General features: G+C 39.9%; 1 protein-coding gene across 1 annotated transcript in view; it reads right to left on the reverse strand.

Moving 5' to 3' along the window:
• The window catches only part of LOC134528624 (integrin beta-PS-like), a 69,991-nt gene that overhangs the window by 15,440 nt on the left and 33,723 nt on the right, over positions 1-20,828 (reverse strand). Inside the window, exons 9-10 of the mRNA XM_063362376.1 lie at positions 18,325-18,477; positions 2,536-2,673 (exon numbers count right to left, since the gene is read on the reverse strand). Of these exons, the coding sequence (XP_063218446.1) occupies positions 2,536-2,673; positions 18,325-18,477 (291 nt within the window). The remainder of the gene's footprint in view (positions 1-2,535; positions 2,674-18,324; positions 18,478-20,828) is intronic.

The raw sequence follows: 20,828 nt of genomic DNA on the forward strand, positions 1-20,828 counted from the left end.
CTCCATAGACACTCTCCCTCCTCCAGAGACACCCTTCCCCCTCCATAGACACTCTTCCCCCTCCATAGACACTATTCCCCCTCCATAGACACTCTACCACTTCCAGAGACACTCTACTTCTTCCAGAGACACTCTTCCCCTTCCATAGACACTCGCCCCCCTCCAGAGACACTCTACCCCTTCCAGAGACCGTCTCCCCCCTCCAGAGTACTCTCCCCCACTAGATACACTCTACCCCTTCCAGAGACACACTCCCCCCTCCAGAGACACTCTCCCCCTCCTCCTACTCGAGACACTCTCCCCCCTACAGAAACACGCTTCTTCTTCCATTGACACTCTCTCCCCCTTCCAGAGACACTCTACCCCTCCATAGACATTCTCCCCCCCTCCAGAGACGCTCTCCCCCCCTCCAGAGACTCTCTCCCCCCTCCAGAGACGCTCTCCCCCCCTCCAGAGACACTCTCCCCCTCAAAGAGACACTCTTCCCCTTCCATAGACACTCTCTCCCCCTTCCAGAGACACTCTACCCCTCCATAGACATTCTCCCCCCTCCAGAGACGCTCTCCCCCTCCAGAGACACTCTCCCCCTCAAAGAGACACTCTTCCCCTTCCATTGACACTCTCTCCCCCTTCCAGAGACACTCTACCCCTCCAGAGACATTCTCCCCCCCTCCAGAGACGGTCTCCCCCTTCCTGAGACACTCTTCCCCCCTGCAGAGTCTCTCTCCCCCTTCCAGAGACACTGGCTTCCTCTCAACCCTCGTCTGTCCTCCCAATGAGTGCCCTTCAAGGGTAGATTGGTAGTATGTAAATTAAGACAGAACTGTTAAGGGATTACTCCCCCCTTGTGTTCGGGAAGCTGTTGGGGCTTCAGCTATGACTAGAGGCTAGGACTACACATCCCAGCATAGTCAACATCTCGGCCCCCTGCCCCCCCCCCCCCTTGCTCACTCGGCTAACCAGACAGTTGGCTGTGTTCTCAGCCCTTTGACCTTCTCAACCCTGCCACATCACACTGGGACCCCTCAAAACAACACACAGTTTAAACCTAGCCAGTCTGAATTCCGAAATGACACGTAAGCGGGGACGCATCACCTAAATGGAGATGGATATCACGGAACAGTGGTTCTCCAACAGCACGCAGACGGAGACATACCTGTACGGATTAGCTCGGCTACCGTGTGAGCAATAGAAGCCTTGGTCTTGGCTGAGGTGGTGGACATGTTTGTTTGTATTCTAAATACGTTAAAAATTGTTACAGGTACAAGAATGACTAGTGGTTTATTTTCATTATATATGCTAGTTATTTTCCGTGCTAAGAACTCAAAGCATATTACATTTCTTTTAAAAATGAAAATAATATGTATTTCGTTATCTTGAAATGTAATCTAATTGACTGCCATTTGTTACGTTTCCATCCGTTACGGAAGAATCAGATGCGAAGTGAAATGTTTCCGGTAGATCTGTCTCAGTCTACGTGACATGTCTCCGTTACCTTGCTATTGTAGAACGGGCCTGAAAAAGAATTATAGTTGAGGCTCCGAAATTGTTGAAACATTGTGGAACTGTAAGCTATTCATGCACCAAATACGCAATGGATATGTTTTTAATATAACGTAATTTGGACAATTCCACCACGAGTATATTGCATCACAAGGAGCTATCATACAAAAAGGAAAACTGTAAAAATCAGCTGATACAAAAAAAAGCCTATTAGCAGAGCATGGCTTCGATCCACGGACCTCTGGGTTATGGGCCCAGCACGCTTCCACTGCGCCACTCTGCTCTCATGGTTGGAGTCAATGGTTAGAAAGTATATAAGTGTAAGTAAAAAAATTGGTTGTCTGTAAAGTCGGTTTACGGTGGATAGTTTAACGTGACAACGTCATAACAAAACATTGATGAAATGATTGCATACTTTTATGAATAAAATTGAATCATTTTAATTGAATTATCACTATTTTGTATGGATTCAAAGAAGGAGTGAAATGAAATCTACAATTTAATTGATAAATTTACTTTTATTTGCACTCATTAATTCAAATATGTTTATTACTTTAACGAACAGATTATTTTAACTATAACTTTTATATATGTTTGCTATTTAACTTCTTCAAACCTGTGCTATTCTGTTAAGGATAGGACGATGATAGGAAAAGTAGGAAACGAATGGGAGTGTTTCAAGTTTAATGTGCCTCGAAAAAGTCAAATCGATGGTTGTTACAATCGAGTGGAAGAGAGATAGATGCGGCGCAAGCGTACAATGAGCGTAACGGGACAATGTGCGTTATGGGACACTTTTTCGTGCGTGCAGCCGGCGTTAATTGATTTATTAGACGTTTTCACGTCAAACAAAAAACATTTGCGTTCATATACAAATTGTACAATAGCGCACAGGCTGGTTTATAAAAAAAAAACATTTTTGAATGCACTAGATGGGAAATATGAATGACCAGTCGCATGGGAACTCGAGCGCATTAAGAGCTGTGGGTGGACATAACCTCAACTGCGACGGCCACGGCAGTTCTCTCTCACCAGGCGCGGGTCGGCGTCGCAGCGGGCGCAGTCGCAGGCCACATCCAGCTCCACCACGAGGCGGTCCTCCGCCCCCGAGGCCGCGATCTCGAGCCGCCTCCAGCCGCCCCCGGCCTCCGCCCCCGGGCAGCTCGCCACCTGCGCAGAGACGCCAGCGCTCGCGTCCTTACTGCAGGCCGCGCCCTGTTCCTTCTCGGGAAGCCTTCTTTTCACAGGCGAGAGAGCCAAAAAACGCCCGATCTTGCATCTTCGGTTTTTTTTTTTTGGTTCAAATGAAAATAAATACACAACTCATGACAACTAATGGTAAATTAGGTTAGCTACATTATAAATACTTTAAAAATTCGTGGACGGTTGATTTGGTTAGGATAGCTACATTAAAGATACTGTGAAATCATGTAAACAGTTTCCCCCAAATAAATACACCTGTTGTGGTTCGGAAAAAAAAAGCGAGCATGAACTTCGGGGAACGTCGGGTGTGGCTCTCTCGTCTGTGAAATGAAGGCTTCCCTTACTTCTCCAGTCTTCCTGACTGGCGACATCATGTGCTCTTTTATTAATGACGTACTTACTTGTCTGCGAGAGGTAAATCCGAAAACATTATATCGTGGTACATGTGCCACAAGAAATGGTTTATAATTGTTTCATTACCTTGTTTCTGTATAACTTAAAATTTTTGGCGCATTTTATTGATTAATTTTTTATTAATTTTATTTTTAATAACAAAAAATAACCCAAATTGTAATTTCTTTAATTATTTAATGTTTAATAATGGCCCAGAAAAAAGATTTCACGTCCGGACATTAAGGGCTCCGCCTACCCGGGCACCCATACGGTGTGCATACCTTCAGGGAAAACAACGCGATTTCAAAACTACTTAAGATATCCGAGTAGGGTCTGCATTTAAGAGTTCGCTGAGGGCCGAAAAGTACTTTTGATTTCGGATTAAGTTTTCAAACTGTAGTTTTAGAAGAGTTACAATGGCTAAAACGCATGTTTTCAGAGTAATTTTTGAGGTGTAAAAAAACAGGTACAGATTCTTGAAAGCACTTAAGGGACTTGCATTATACCTTTATCTTAATTTATCGGCCATATAATGTTACGGTCGAAATTCCACAATTGTCCTGTGACGACGAGAAGACTGCGCGTCAGTCCAGAGGAGACACCGCGCTAGAAGCACCAGCGAGCGTCGCGCTTATCATCCCGCCTCACTAACACACACACACACATGACGAGGCGGGAGTTTGTGGACGTGGAGGGAGTTTCGGTGCGCATGGTTGGCGCGACTGGTTATGTGTTGCCGCGGGTTAGCGCTAGTGGCGCGGCGCCCGGGCTGGCGGGGAAGGCGGTAAACTTGGGTCAACAGCTTACACGAATTTTTTCCCCTTCTTAACTTAGTCTAGGCTGGCTGGCAGCCTGGTGGGGAAACGACAAAGTCGCCCTCGAAACAACCAATGCCAACAAAACCAAATGCGGACAGCAATGTCCAAGTTCCCGCCCATTTGCTTAGTAGTCTTTCTACTCTGTCCAACTCTTCTTCCGTAACCATCCTTCTGTTTCCTGTAAATAATGCATGACATTTTGCATCCCGCTTGTCAGTGCCCCGGGTTTTCCCTGTGTCTTTACAGGTTTTACCTGAGGCCCAACTTATCTAGTTTTTAGTCTAGAATAGTCAATGAGGGGAGTTAGTCATGGCTGGCCTATCCCCCTCCTAGCACATGATGCATGCTACCTCTCCTGCATGGTTCATAACCTGCATGCTGAGAGCGTATAGGCTTCAGCCTGAGACGCACCTACCCGGACCCCTCCCAAATACACTTAGTTATTAGTTAGATTAGGAAAAAAACGACCCATTTAACGAAAACAAAAATTGGTTGTCTGTAAAGTCGGTTTACGGACGATAGTTTAGCGTTTCAACGTCGTAACAAAACATTGATGAAATGATTGCATACTTTTATGAATAAAATTGAATCATTTTTATTTTAATAATAAAATAATAAATACTTGAAATTATAAAAGTAATCAGATTTTTAAAATGCAAGAATAATTAACCTTTATTGCCGAAATTATTGTTGTTGTAATAAGCAATGAAAACCACGTCAACTTTTCACGTGTAGATGACTTGTAATTAATTTTAAAAACTGGCGTCTAGCTATAAATTTTAAATATAATTATGAACAAGTTTTCATATAAATAAACTATCATCATTTATATGAATCACCATAATTTTTTAGTCAATTGTAACATAACCTATTATTACTGCACTCGCCGACAGCGTAACGGAACAATGAGCGTAACGAGACACAGCGTAAAGGAACAATGAGCGTAACGGGACACGGCGTAACGGGGCAATGTGCGCAACGGGACACTTTTTCGTGCGTGCAGCCGGCGTTCATCGATTTATTAGACGTTGTCACGTCAAAAAAACGTTGGGCGCGCGGCAGCACGGCAGCTGGAGCGCGACGAGCAGCGACCTGCACGGCCGAGAAGAACATGGCGGTCCGCCACGGGCTGATTGCGAGCAGTCGAGGAGACTGGCGGCGTGCTCCGCGCTCCACGAACATACCGTCCTTACGAACCAGCACGCGGTGTGTGTTCCCTTGGGCTGCGGTTACGGTGGATGGGTGTCCTGACGAAAATGAATTCGTAAACTAATTGGTTACTTTGGTTTTCACAAAAAAAAAAAGATTGTCTGTGAAGTCGGTTTACGGACGATAATGTTACGTGATAACGTCATAAGAAAACATTGATGAAAAAAATTGCATATTTTTTAATTATCAAATATTATTAACAGTTTTTTTTGCAAAATTTAATTTAAATAATTTGTTTAAATATAATCACGAACAATTAGTTAAAAATACCCGCCTTAACCTGTTTGACATTATAGAATATGTTCTTGCACGCTCGGCTCAGGAGGAACGTGACATCGATTTATAAGACGTTATCACGTAAAAAAAAAAATGGTGTATACAAAATAAGTATTAAAGAGTAGTTGAGATAAACTACTAACACCTAATAACACGAAATTGCCTTTGCAAATTTGACTGGAAAGCGTCTATTTGTAAGATAATAAAAACATATTAAACCACGCATTGCTTGACGTTGCGTGTGTTAAAGACGATATTCCTGATCCTAAACTATGTGGTTTTTAGGAATAAAATTCATGTGCCTATAAATATCTTTCCGTCAAAAACTGCTAAAATACTACAAAACAAAGGTTTCTGACTAAAATTAAACCGTCAAGAAAATATTCACCGATAAATGGTTGAACACACAACAACTCACTGACTGATGCACACTTAATTAAAATATTTTTGTACAAAAGCAAATTTTTTTAAATGTTTTAAATGTTTGTTTGGTAATATTTATTTATAAAATGTTGGAATGATAATGCTACAGTTACTAAAAACAAAATATATATATATTTTTGCAAAACTCCGTTCCCCCGGAGAAACCCCCGGAATGGCCACCGCATGGGGAGCCCAAGAAAAGAAACGGGCTCCCCATTTGGAAGCCACCTGGAAGGTTTTTTTCTGTTCCACCCACCGTTTCTTTGGTAGCCTGACTTGTTACAAGGGATTGTATTCCTACCAGAGAAAATGCCACCATTTTGTCTGGGCAATCCGCCTTGGAGGAGCCGGGGCGCGAACCCGGGTCCTACAAGTCACAAGGCAGGCGCTCTACCCCAGAACCAGAGCGGTAGAGCGGATACTTGCATTCTTCTTAACACTGACATGATGTTATTCCACGAGTTTCGTGTGTTATTAACACATGCAGTACGTGTAGTAACATCTAACCTCGGTAACGAACAAATTTATGTGTTCTTCGTTCAGAATGAATTGTGTAATTTCATAACAGTGAAATAATTTGTATAACTAGTCTGGCAATTTTTGACGTGACAACGTATAATAAATCGATGAACGCCAGCTGCACGCACGAAAAAGTGTCCCGTTACGCACATTGTTCCGTTACGCTGTGTCCAGTTAAGCTCATTGTACGCTTGCGCCGCACCGACAGAAGTGAAAACTTAAAACTTTGTTTATAAATGTGTTTCTACGTTAAATGTACGTAAGAAAATGAATAAGATTACTAGTATAATTTCAAGTATTTATTCTTTTATTATTAAAAAAAAGTAGCATCTGTCAGCGAGTGCTGTAATAATATGTTATGTTACAATTGACTAAAAAGTTATGGTGATTCATATAATTGATGATAGATATTTGATTATAAATTATTTACATAAACATTTGTTCATAATTATATTTAAACTTTATAGCTAAACACCAGTTTTTAAAATTAATTACAAGTCATCTCCAAGTGAACTGTTTCGTCGACTGTTTATAAAGTGAAGTGAAAAGTTAATGTGGTTTTTATTGCTTATTACAACAACAATTTCGGCAATAAAGGTTAATTATTCTTGTATTATTACTAGTATAATTTCAAGTATTTATTATTTTATTATTAAAATAAAAATGTTTCAATTTTGACGTGACAACGTCTAATAAATCAATGAACGCCGGCTGCGCGCACGAAAAAGTGTCCCGTAACGCACATTGTCACGTTATGCTATGTCCCGTTACGCTCATTGAACCGTTACGCTGTGTCTCGTTACGCTCATTGTTCCGTTACGCTGTCGGCGAGTGCAGTAATAATAGGTTATGTTACAATTGACTAAAAAATTATGGTGATTCATATAAATGATGATAGATATTTGATGATAGTTTATTTATATGAAAACTTGTTCATAATTATATTTAAAATTTATAGCTAGACGCCAGTTTTTAAAATTAATTACAAGTCATCTACACGTGAAAAGTTGACGTGGTTTTCATTGCTTATTACAACAACAATAATTTCGGCAATAAAGGTTAATTATTCTTGCATTTTAAAAATCTGATTACTTTTATAATTTCAAGTATTTATTCTTTTATTATTAAAATAAAAATAATTCAATTTTATTCATAAAAGTATGCAATCATTTCATCAATGGTTTGTTATGACGTTGAAACGCTAAACTATCGTCCGTAAACCGACTTTACAGACAACCAATTTTTTTTTGTTAAATGGGTCGTTTATTTCCTAACCTAACTAATAACTAAGTGTATTTGGGAGGGGTACGGGTAGGTGCGTCTCAGGCCGAAGCATACACGCTCTAAGCATGCAGGTTATGAACCATGCATGAGAGGTAGCATGCATCATGTACTAGTAGTATAGGAATGTATGTCCGAGATCTGGCTTCTGGCTGAGGTGCGAGGTGCCGGTGTCCGCCATCTTGGATTTGTGACGTCACGGCGGCAAAAATTCCTCAAAATTCCTCAAAAAAGACTCAAAATGACTCAAAATTTCCCGTTTTAAGAAAAAATTTCCCGTTTTCGAGGGAAAATTTCCCGATTTAGTCCTTAAAAATCCCAACGGCTAGAAATGTCCTGATAGAGGCTTAAGCATCCTTAACTCAAGCCTCAGTTAAGCCTCTATCAGGATGTGACCTTGACCTTTGACCTTGACCCCGACGGCCATCTTGGATCCACCATCTTGGATGACGTCATTTCGTTTTCTCGAACATTCCGTCATTGTGTTATCGGCCATATTGGATGATGACGTCACCGTTGCAATTTACGTTACGACCGCCATCTTTAACTTTTTTATTTATTATCCGATTTTAATGAAATTTTTTTTAAAAATTATAAAAAAAATTAAATAATAAAATTTTTAATAAAATATTTAAAAAACAAACATTTACAACACGGAGCTCGGAGTCCTCGGTTCAAACCCGGTGAGGCCAAAAAAAAATTAAAAATGGCGACCGATCCTCCTCCCGTGGTGACGTTTGGCAGACTGACTCCCACCACTTTTCTTAAAGCATATATATATCGTCACCTAGTATGACGTCATGTCCGCCATCTTGTCTTCGATGCTGGAAGCCATCATCATCATTGTATCGTCGACGAGAGTGCGCTGACACCATGTTAGTTTAGTTCGTATCCGCTAGAGTGCAGTAATCATTTATTATTACTGTGACACCCGCCATCTTGAAATATGGCCGCCATCTTGAAAATCCGTAATAATGTAGCTAGAAAAGCGGGAAAAAATCCAAAATTCATTAAATAAATCACTCATTAACTTACATATTGATTCGATCCGCTCCAGTCCTTGGTTCGATCCCTGAATGATGCAAAACATTTAATTTTATATAAAAAATAATAATTTCAATAAACCATGTTCAAAATTCTTAAAGAGACTTTAAATCCTCTACTACCATCATCCTATCAGACACCAAGACCACCATATTGGAAATTCGTAATTGTAATGCTAGAGATTCGGGAAAAAGTTCAAAATTCATTAAATAAATTTGTAATCTATATACTGATTGATTAGATCGACTAAGGTCCTTGGTTCGATCCCTGGCCGATACAAAACAACTTTAATTTTAAAAAAGTACCAGAAAAGTGTAAGGTTCGAAAAATAAAACACCTCAAAGTCTTTTACAAACATAATATTTATTACACAATTTCTATCCTACTACAGAATCACTTGCGAAAGCCAACAACAATCTTATAAACATTTAGACCTGCATAGACGTGCAACGACTACTTCTTAGCTCCAAATGGCTCCCAAAGCTCCAACAGCCTCCAAATGCTTAACACAGCTCCAAATGACTCCAAATGCTCCAAACGGCTCCAAATGCTCCAAATGTCTCCAGCAGCTCCAAATGCTTGACAGCTCCAAATGCTTCAAAAGGCTCCAAATGCTCCAACAGCTCCAAAAAAAAGGCTCCAAATGCTCCAATAGCCTCCAAATGCTTAACACAGCTCCAAATGGCTCCAAATGCTCCAAACGGCCTCCAAATGCTTGACAGCCTCCAAATGCTTAACACAGCTCTAAATGGCTCCAAATGCTCCAAACGGCCTCCAAATGCTTGACAGCTCCAAATGTCTCCAGCAGCTCCAAATGCTCCAACAGCTCCAAAAAAAGGCTCCAAATGCTCCAACAGCCTCCAAATGCTTAACACAGCTCCAAATGGCTCCAAATGCTTGACAGCTCCAAATGCATAACACAGCTCCAAATGGCTCCAAATGCTCCAAACGGCCTCCAAATGCTTGACAGCTCCAAATGTCTCCAGCAGCTCCAAATGCTCCAACAGCTCCAAAAAAAGGCTCCAAAAGCTCCAACAGCCTCCAAATGCTTAACACAGTTCCAAATGGCTCCAAATGCTCCAAACGGCCTCCAAATGCTTGACAGCTCCAAATGTTTCCAGCAGCTCCAAATGCTCCAAATGCTTGACAGCTCCAAATGCTTCAAAAGGCTCCAAATGCTCCAAATGCTCCAAACGGCCTCCAAATGGCTCCAACAGCTCCAACAGCCTCCAAATGCTTGACAGCTCCAAATGTTTCCAGCAGCTCCAAATGCTCCAAATGGCTCCAACAGCCTCCAAATGCTTAACACAGCTCTAAATGGCTCCAACAGCTCCAAAAGACTCCAAATGCTTCAAAAGGCTCCAATTGCTCCAAGAGCTCCATCTTCAATTGGTTCCAACTGATTCCTATTACTTTTATCGAACTTGGCATGATTACTAACATGTCTTTATCAGTATACATTTTGACTGGCAGTGGTAACGTTTTTTTACACCTTTAAGTTATAAGTTTTATTTAGAAATCAGATTTCGATAAATGATAGCTTCCATCTGGAAAGAAAATATATTAATTTATCTTCAAGTTTATACACATACATTTAATTTAATCCATTATTGTATGTAGCCAGCTTCCCTCAGTTCTTTGAGTATGAAGGATATTTCTTTAATGTTCGAATAGTTTCCTGCACAAAGCGATCCATGTAGTAGTCGTAGCCTGTTAACCAATATGTTAGGATCTTCCCATGAGGTATAATCAATCTCTTCTGCTGCCTTCATCATCCTTGCATGTTTATAATAAATATTATCTCTGGTGTTTATCGTTTTAACACCAACCACAAGGTCACTTTCGTCATCTTGCCAGTGATTATCACAAGCTTGATCAGGATAATTTATTTTATTACGCCGTTTCCATCGTTTTGGTCTCAAACCACCATCACAGTCTTCGCTCTTGCATGCTTTTGGTGCTTCAGTACAGTACTCAATCATGTCAGCCTCAGATGTGTCACCACAATCTTCAATCATGCCAGCTTCTGATGTGTCACCACAGTCTTCAATCATGTCAGCACCACAAACTTGATCAGGATAATTTATTTTATTACGTCGTTTCCATCGTTTTGGTCTCAGACTGCCATCACAGTCTTCGATCTTGCCTGCTTTAGGTGTTTCAGTACAGTACTCAATCATGTCAGCCTCAGATGTGTCACCACAATCTTCAATCATGCCAGCCTCAGATGATTCATCAAAGTCTTCGACCTTGTAAGCTTCAGGTGGTTCTCCACCTTTCACATTTTCATGGAGACGACTAGATATTGGAGTAAATATATTTTCATTTCTAATGTGGTTACAACTTCCTTCGTTTGTTTTAAATTTTAAATTATTATCTTGATCTAGATCAGTAATTTTAGCATTAGCTTTTTCGCCTTCGTTCCTCTTCCGCGATGTTGTAGCTCAGTCTTCGTTATCTTTATTCATCTTAATTGTACAGGTCTTGTAATGTCTATCCAAGTAATATCTTCTACCAAAGGATTTCTGACACTGACTGCAATGAAATGGTTTTTGACAAGGACCCAAATTACACTCGCTTCTCTCATGTCGTTTAGCATTCTTTCTCAAGGTAAACACCTTGCTACAGTATCTACAGTGATGACGTTTTGATACAGCAACAAATCCCGTTTCAGGATTCATATTAGTTATTGAGACTAATGCCAGATGCAAACTAAGAGTTTTAAATTAGATATATTACTTAAATAGAATTTTTTAATTATTTCATCAGCGAGAATTAATTTATCTCATTCAAAGGTACTTGTTGCAAGTAGTTCTGCTTTTCAACAACAGATGTCGCCACATGTTACTTGCAGGTAAATAATATTTAGTTCTTTTATGCGGGATGCGGGATGCTCACTAACGATCGCAAAAGAAGGATGGCTTCGCTAGACTCCAAGGAGAAGGAAGTTCGTCCATCCTGTTAGTGCTTCTTAGATTTCTCAGAGATTATTTGACTGAGTAATGATATTTTTTTTTAAATTTCCACCTGATAAAAATATTACAAGTGCTGATTTATTGGCAGAATTTCAATAATTAAATGCGACCTTGAATAAAAAATGACATGACTCATTAAGTAAAAAATTCTTCATGCAGAGATCAATTCCTAATCAGTAACCAGAAGCACCCAGAGAAAACCATCAAAATATTGTCAAGAATAATCAGGAGCACACGGAGAAAACTACCATAATATTGTCAAGAATAAACGGGAGCACACGGAGAAATCCACCATAATATTGACAAGAATAATCAGGAGCACACGGAGAAAACCACAGCAAGTTTTCTTTGATATCATAAAATTTCAGGAAAAAAATAATACTAAAAATAAAAATAAATTAATAAAAAATTAAAAAAAAATAAAATAAAAAAAATACATAAATATATTCTGCTAGCTTGTGAACTTCTCATTGTTGAACAAAGATAGAGTTCTAGTACAAGCCAGAATTTTATGTATTTTTTTTATTTTATTTTTTTTTAATTTTTTATTAATTTATTTTTATTTTTAGTATTATTTTTTTCCTGAAATTTTATGATATCAAAGAAAACTTGCTGTGGTTTTCTCCGTGTGCTCCTGATAATTCTTGTCAATATTATGGTGGATTTCTCCGTGTGCTCCCGTTTATTCTTGACAATATTATGGTAGTTTTCTCCGTGTGCTCCTGATTATTCTTGACAATATTTTGATGGTTTTCTCTGGGTGCTTCTGGTTACTGATTAGGAATTGATCTCTGCATGAAGAATTTTTTTACTTAATGAGTCATGTCATTTTTTATTCAAGGTCGCATTTAATTATTGAAATTCTGCCAATAAATCAGCACTTGTAATATTTTTATCAGGTGGAAATTTAAAAAAAAATATCATTACTCAGTCAAATAATCTCTGAGAAATCTAAGAAGCACTAACAGGATGGACGAACTTCCTTCTCCTTGGAGTCTAGCGAAGCCATCCTTCTTTTGCGATCGTTAGTGAGCATCCCGCATCCCGCATAAAAGAACTAAATATTATTTACCTGCAAGTAACATGTGGCGACATCTGTTGTTGAAAAGCAGAACTACTTGCAACAAGTACCTTTGAATGAGATAAATTAATTCTCGCTGATGAAATAATTAAAAAATTCTATTTAAGTAATATATCTAATTTAAAACTCTTAGTTTGCATCTGGCATTAGTCTCAATAACTAATATGAATCCTGAAACGGGATTTGTTGCTGTATCAAAACGTCATCACTGTAGATACTGTAGCAAGGTGTTTACCTTGAGAAAGAATGCTAAACGACATGAGAGAAGCGAGTGTAATTTGGGTCCTTGTCAAAAACCATTTCATTGCAGTCAGTGTCAGAAATCCTTTGGTAGAAGATATTACTTGGATAGACATTACAAGACCTGTACAATTAAGATGAATAAAGATAACGAAGACTGGGCTACAACATCGCGGAAGAGGAACGAAGGCGAAAAAGCTAATGCTAAAATTACTGATCTAGATCAAGATAATAATTTAAAATTTAAAACAAACGAAGGAAGTTGTAACCACATTAGAAATGAAAATATATTTACTCCAATATCTAGTCGTCTCCATGAAAATGTGAAAGGTGGAGAACCACCTGAAGCTTACAAGGTCGAAGACTTTGATGAATCATCTGAGGCTGGCATGATTGAAGATTGTGGTGACACATCTGAGGCTGACATGATTGAGTACTGTACTGAAACACCTAAAGCAGGCAAGATCGAAGACTGTGATGGCAGTCTGAGACCAAAACGATGGAAACGACGTAATAAAATAAATTATCCTGATCAAGTTTGTGGTGCTGACATGATTGAAGACTGTGGTGACACATCAGAAGCTGGCATGATTGAAGATTGTGGTGACACATCTGAGGCTGACATGATTGAGTACTGTACTGAAGCACCAAAAGCATGCAAGAGCGAAGACTGTGATGGTGGTTTGAGACCAAAACGATGGAAACGGCGTAATAAAATAAATTATCCTGATCAAGCTTGTGATAATCACTGGCAAGATGACGAAAGTGACCTTGTGGTTGGTGTTAAAACGATAAACACCAGAGATAATATTTATTATAAACATGCAAGGATGATGAAGGCAGCAGAAGAGATTGATTATACCTCATGGGAAGATCCTAACATATTGGTTAACAGGCTACGACTACTACATGGATCGCTTTGTGCAGGAAACTATTCGAACATTAAAGAAATATCCTTCATACTCAAAGAACTGAGGGAAGCTGGCTACATACAATAATGGATTAAATTAAATGTATGTGTATAAACTTGAAGATAAATTAATATATTTTCTTTCCAGATGGAAGCTATCATTTATCGAAATCTGATTTCTAAATCAAACTTATAACTTAAAGGTGTAAAAAAACGTTACCACTGCCAGTCAAAATGTATACTGATAAAGACATGTTAGTAATCATGCCAAGTTCGATAAAAGTAATAGGAATCAGTTGGAACCAATTGAAGATGGAGCTCTTGGAGCAATTGGAGCCTTTTGAAGCATTTGGAGTCTTTTGGAGCTGTTGGAGCCATTTAGAGCTGTGTTAAGCATTTGGAGGCTGTTGGAGCCATTTGGAGCATTTGGAGCTGCTGGAAACATTTGGAGCTGTCAAGCATTTGGAGGCTGTTGGAGCTGTTGGAGCCATTTGGAGGCCGTTTGGAGCATTTGGAGCATTTGGAGCCTTTTGAAGCATTTGGAGCTGTCAAGCATTTGGAGCATTTGGAGCTGCTGGAAACATTTGGAGCTGTCAAGCATTTGGAGGCCGTTTGGAGCATTTGGAGCCATTTGGAACTGTGTTAAGCATTTGGAGGCTGTTGGAGCTTTAGGAGCCTTTTTTTGGAGCTGTTGGAGCATTTGGAGCTGCTGGAGACATTTGGAGCTGTCAAGCATTTGGAGGCCGTTTGGAGCATTTGGAGCCATTTGGAGCTGTGTTATGCATTTGGAGCTGTCAAGCATTTGGAGCCATTTGGAGCTGTGTTAAGCATTTGGAGGCTGTTGGAGCATTTGGAGCCTTTTTTTTGGAGCTGTTGGAGCATTTGGAGCTGCTGGAGACATTTGGAGCTGTCAAGCATTTGGAGGCCGTTTGGAGCATTTGGAGCCATTTAGAGCTGTGTTAAGCATTTGGAGGCTGTCAAGCATTTGGAGGCCGTTTGGAGCATTTGGAGCCATTTGGAGCTGTGTTAAGCATTTGGAGGCTATTGGAGCATTTGGAGCCTTTTTTTTGGAGCTGTTGGAGCATTTGGAGCCTTTTGAAGCATTTGGAGCTGTCAAGCATTTGGAGCTGCTGGAGACATTTGGAGCATTTGGAGCCGTTTGGAGCATTTGGAGTCATTTGGAGCTGTGTTAAGCATTTGGAGGCTGTTGGAGCTTTGGGAGCCATTTGGAGCTAAGAAGTAGTCGTTGCACGTCTATGCAGGTCTAAATGTTTATAAGATTGTTGTTGGCTTTCGCAAGTGATTCTGTAGTAGGATAGAAATTGTGTAATAAATATTATGTTTGTAAAAGACTTTGAGGTGTTTTATTTTTCGAACCTTACACTTTTCTGGTACTTTTTTAAAATTAAAGTTGTTTTGTATCGGCCAGGGATCGAACCAAGGACCTTAGTCGATCTAATCAATCAGTATATAGATTACAAATTTATTTAATGAATTTTGAACTTTTTCCCGAATCTCTAGCATTACAATTACGAATTTCCAATATGGTGGTCTTGGTGTCTGATAGGATGATGGTAGTAGAGGATTTAAAGTCTCTTTAAGAATTTTGAACATGGTTTATTGAAATTATTATTTTTTATATAAAATTAAATGTTTTGCATCATTCAGGGATCGAACCAAAGACTGGAGCGGATCGAATCAATATGTAAGTTAATGAGTGATTTATTTAATGAATTTTGGATTTTTTCCCGCTTTTCTAGCTACATTATTACGGATTTTCAAGATGGCGGCCATATTTCAAGATGGCGGGTGTCACAGTAATAATAAATGATTACTGCACTCTAGCGGATACGAACTAAACTAACATGGTGTCAGCGCACTCTCGTCGACGATACAATGATGATGATGGCTTCCAGCATCGAAGACAAGATGGCGGACATGACGTCATACTAGGTGACGATATATATATGCTTTAAGAAAAGTGGTGGGAGTCAGTCTGCCAAACGTCACCACGGGAGGAGGATCGGTCGCCATTTTTAATTTTTTTTTGGCCTCACCGGGTTTGAACCGAGGACTCCGAGCTCCGTGTTGTAAATGTTTGTTTTTTAAATATTTTATTAAAAATTTTATTATTTAATTTTTTTTATAATTTTTAAAAAAAATTTCATTAAAATCGGATAATAAATAAAAAAGTTAAAGATGGCGGTCGTAACGTAAATTGCAACGGTGATGTCATCATCCAATATGGCCGATAACACAATGACGGAATGTTCGAGAAAACGAAATGACGTCATCCAAGATGGTGGATCCAAGATGGCCGTCGGGGTCAAGGTCAAAGGTCAAGGTCACATCCTGATAGAGGCTTAACTGAGGCTTGAGTTAAGGATGCTTAAGCCTCTATCAGGACATTTCTAGCCGTTGGGATTTTTAAGGACTAAATCGGGAAATTTTCCCTCGAAACGGGAATTTTTCCCTCGAAAACGGGAAATTTTTTCTTAAAACGGGAAATTTTGAGTCATTTTGAGTCTTTTTTGAGGAATTTTGAGGAATTTTTGCCGCCGTGACGTCACAAATCCAAGATGGCGGACACCGGCACCTCGCACCTCAGCCAGAAGCCAGATCTCGGACATACATTCCTATACTACTTGTACTAGGAGGGGATTGGCCAGCCATGACTAACTGCCCTCAATGACTACTCTAGACTAAAAACTAGATAAGTTGGGTCCAGGTAAAACCTGCAAAGATACAGGAAAAACCCTGGGCACTGACATGCGGGATGCGAAATTTCATGCCTTAATTACGAGCAGGTTGGTTACAGGAAACAGAAGAAGAGTTGGACAGAGTAGAAAGACTACTATGCAAATGGGCGGGAACTTGGACATTGCTGTCCGCATTTGGTGGCACTGGTTGTTTCGGGGGCGACTTTGTCGTTTCCCACCAGGCTACCAGCCAGCCTAACTAAACTAAGTTAAGAAGGGGAAAAAATTCGTGTACACTGTTGACGCAAGTTTACCGCCTTCCCCGCCACCCCGGGCGCCGCGCCACTAGCGCTAACCCGCGGCAACACATAACCAGTCGCGCCAACCATGCGCACCGAAACTCCCGCCACGTCCACAAACTCCTGCAATTTAAGGGGCCCGCCTCGTCAGGGGTGTGTGTGTGTTAGTGAGGCGGGATGATAAGCGCGACGCTCGCTGGTGCTTCTAGCGCGGTGTCTCCTCTGGACTGGCGCGCAGTCTTCTCGTCGTCACAGGATAACTGTGAGATCTGAGTAGTGACAGTGACATTATATGGCTGAGAAATGAAGATAAAAGGGTAATGCAAGTCCCTTAAGTGCTTTCAAAGAATCTGTACAGGTTCTTTTACGCCTAAAAATTACTCTGAAAACATGCGTTTTAGCCATTGTAACTCTTCTAAAACTACAGTTTTTAAAAACCAATTTTTTTTGTAACATAGGTGTTTAAAAAAAGAATAATATACACTCGAAAATATTAATTGTTTTGTATTTGAGAACGCCGTAGAGATATTGGCGCGAGGGGTTTATTGTTTTCCTAACTAAAACCTAAGTGTGCTTGGTATTGGTCAATGTTAGGGAGGAGACTAGATGTGTCTCAGGCCGAAGCCTATACGCTCTAATCATGCTGGGATTAGCCATGCAAGGAAGGGTCATGTGCATCGTGTGATAGGAGGAGGATTGGCCAGCCAAGGCAGCGATTGGCACCATGACTTAACTCCCCTCTCTTCTTAACCCTAGACTTATAACTAGACAAGTTGTGCCCAGGTAAAACCTGCATAGACACGGGGGAAAACCCTGGGCACTTACATGCGGGATACAAAAAAATTCCATGCATTGATATCAAACAGGTTGGTTACGGGAAACAGAAAGATGGTTCAGGGAGAAGAGTTGGACTGAGCAGAAAGAATCTGCCATGCGGGGGGGTTAGGCGCTTGGACTTTACGTCCGCACTGGGTTTGGGGGGGGGGGGGGGGGAGGCAACTAGGTGTATTTTCGCGCGGGTCGTTACCACAACGCCGAAAAAAGACCATAACGCCGAATGTCAAAATTGACCACAACGCCGACGACAGCTAGAAAACTGCTGTGTACCACAACGCCGAAATAACAACTGAATGAATTTGTGTGTGTTTCTTAAATGTACCTAAACTCCGAAATACCACAATCAAACCTAACCTTACCTAACCTAACCTAACCTAGCGTAATATAACCAAACCTAACCTTACCTAACCTAACCTAACCTAGCGTAATATAACCTAACCTAACTTAACCTAGCCTATCCTGGCCTAGCCTAACCTAACCTAGTCTAACCTAACCTAGTCTAACCTAACCTTTGTGACAATCCTGCAATGACATTTTTCGGCGTTAGTGTATTTCGGCGTTGTGGTAACGGCCCGCTGCCAGCCAGCCTGTGCTGAACCGGAAGGGGGACCTGCCTTGATCCTGGCGGTGAAGACGACCTCCTGGTCCGAGTCCCCCAGGAGGCAGCTGTGCCGCTCCGACACCTCCCGGCCGCCGCAGCTGCTGTAGTACTTCAGGTCCACGTGGTCTGCCCGGTCGTCCGTCAGCCGCACTGCCTCGGCGATCCTCTGTGGGGAGGGGGCAGGTCCGTCAGAGGCGCTGTCTGGGCGGCGGTCAGGAAAACTAATATCTTCTATACTAATATTATAAATATGAAGAGTTTGTTTGTTTGTTTGTTTGAACGCGCTAATCTCAGGAACCACTGGTCCGATTTGAAAAATTATTTCAGTGTTGGATAGTACATTTATCGAGGAAGAATATAGGCTATATTATATTATCAATAATATTAGGGATCCTTACTAAAAGTCCAATTTAGAATCAAATGCGTTGGAGGGGGTTAGATACAACATGCAGTACACGTACGAAGTGTGTGTTGACAATGCCGCAGGCGCTAGAAGTTTATTTCATATTGCCTATTAACATTGTTTCCACGCACTAGATGCCTTATCATTCTTAATTTTCCCATTCAAGTAAAAAACACCCGTGTGATATTAACAACGAAGCAATCAGTACCCTCATATAGAATACATAGAGATAGTGTGATGTATATATGTAGATATAAAAAAAATAATACAGATAGAGAGATACATAGATATATAATTAGGACTATAGATGTAGATAGAGATAAATATATATTTAGAGACATGGATAGATTATTTGTATATGTGTACCTACTTCAAACATATTACAAAACAAAACTGAATGAGGCATTGCAATACATGCCGAGCATTAGCTAGATAATGGAATCTTTTCAATATTAGTAATCCCTTATTTTTCAGTTTTTTTTCTATATTGCTTTATAGAGTCTAGATTACATACAGACCAGGTAAATAACTATAAACTGGCAGAACAACGTCTGTCGGGATCTGAAAGTGATATAAATTATTTTGCACACTTGACATTCAAATTAAGAAGACAATTACTAACTACATCTGATCTCTAAACAGTTCCCCTTCACCCTGTGTTCAGCCCGGGCAACTCTGGGTACTGCAGCTAGTAATATATATAAATCCAGTGTCCTGATGTTTGTTTCCAGCGAACTCTTCACCAAGTCAACCGATTTAGATGAAAATTGGCATTTATGTGTAATTTTTTCCAACTTGAGAGATATGATACCTAGTTTTTATTTCGATTAATGGTCTTAATAATTTATAATTAATAATAAACTGATTATCAATGTTGATTGGTGTTTAAGCCCGGGAAACAGTGGGCACTTCGTCTCCATGACAACGTTGCGTGCTCGAGAGTCGGGAAACCATCGGTGCTATTCGTTTTTTCTTCGGTACATTACAAAGCATTGTATTAAGTTTTTGTCAAAATTAATTAATTTTCATTTTATTTCATTTATTATAACTGTAAATAAGAGATTTGATCTCATTCCCCCCCCCCCAATTAATACAACCGTGCGAAGCGGGGTCGGGCAGCTAGTAACTAATAAAATCACTTAATACAATACAAATGGAATTATTTGTACCTACCTTATTGTATCTTAATAAATAAAACGAAATAAAAATGACATGAAAAAGGATCAAAATAACCCATTTATAACGAAATAAACGTACTTTAATAGAATCGAATTTCAATGATTAAATGATTGAATTGTAACGAAATAAATCAAAGGAAAGAACTGGAAATGTGTGGTGATGTTTCCTAACTGTACGTTTTAATGTGAAATAACCGAAATAATCAGAAACGATACAAATGGAAATGAAATAAATCCACATATACGGAAATGAGTCGCAAACCTAATACATCAAACATAATCACTCGATACAATAGAAATAAAATGATTTGGTCAGGGCTGCCCATGTCAGCCGGGGTGTTTCCTCGTGGCACTCTGCTCTCATCGCAGCAGAGGCACTGGGTACTGGTTCTCCGACCCTGCCGGGCCTAGAGACTCCCGTCTAACTATCACGAGTCCGTTCTAATTCACCTGTCTAACTTTGCTGCATCAACAAAGTAATACCCTTACGTAACAAATAATTAAAATTTTAGTTTTCTTTTTTGACGCGATAACGTCTTATAAATCGATGAACGCCGGCTGCACGCACGAAAAAGCATAACTCATTGTCACATTCCGCCTGAGCCGAGCGTGCAAGAACCGGCCAACCACCGTGCGAGAAAATATTCTATAATATCAAACAGGTTAAGGCGGGGATTTTTAACTAATTGTTCTTGATTATATTTAAACAAATTATTTAAATAAAATTTACATAAACTGTAAATAATATTTGAAAATTAAAAAGTATGCAAATTTTCTTCAATGTTTTCTTATGACGTTATCACGTAAAATTATCGTCCGTAAACCGACTTTACAGACAAACTCCCCCCCCCCTTTTTTTTACATTTTTACTAGCCCATATTGACTAAACGAGAATTTTTTTTGCATGCATGTTGTAGTAAGTAACAATTGTCCATA

The sequence above is a fragment of the Bacillus rossius genome, chromosome 1, assembly GCF_032445375.1.
Source record: "Bacillus rossius redtenbacheri isolate Brsri chromosome 1, Brsri_v3, whole genome shotgun sequence".
NCBI classification, from domain to species: domain Eukaryota; kingdom Metazoa; phylum Arthropoda; class Insecta; order Phasmatodea; family Bacillidae; genus Bacillus; species Bacillus rossius.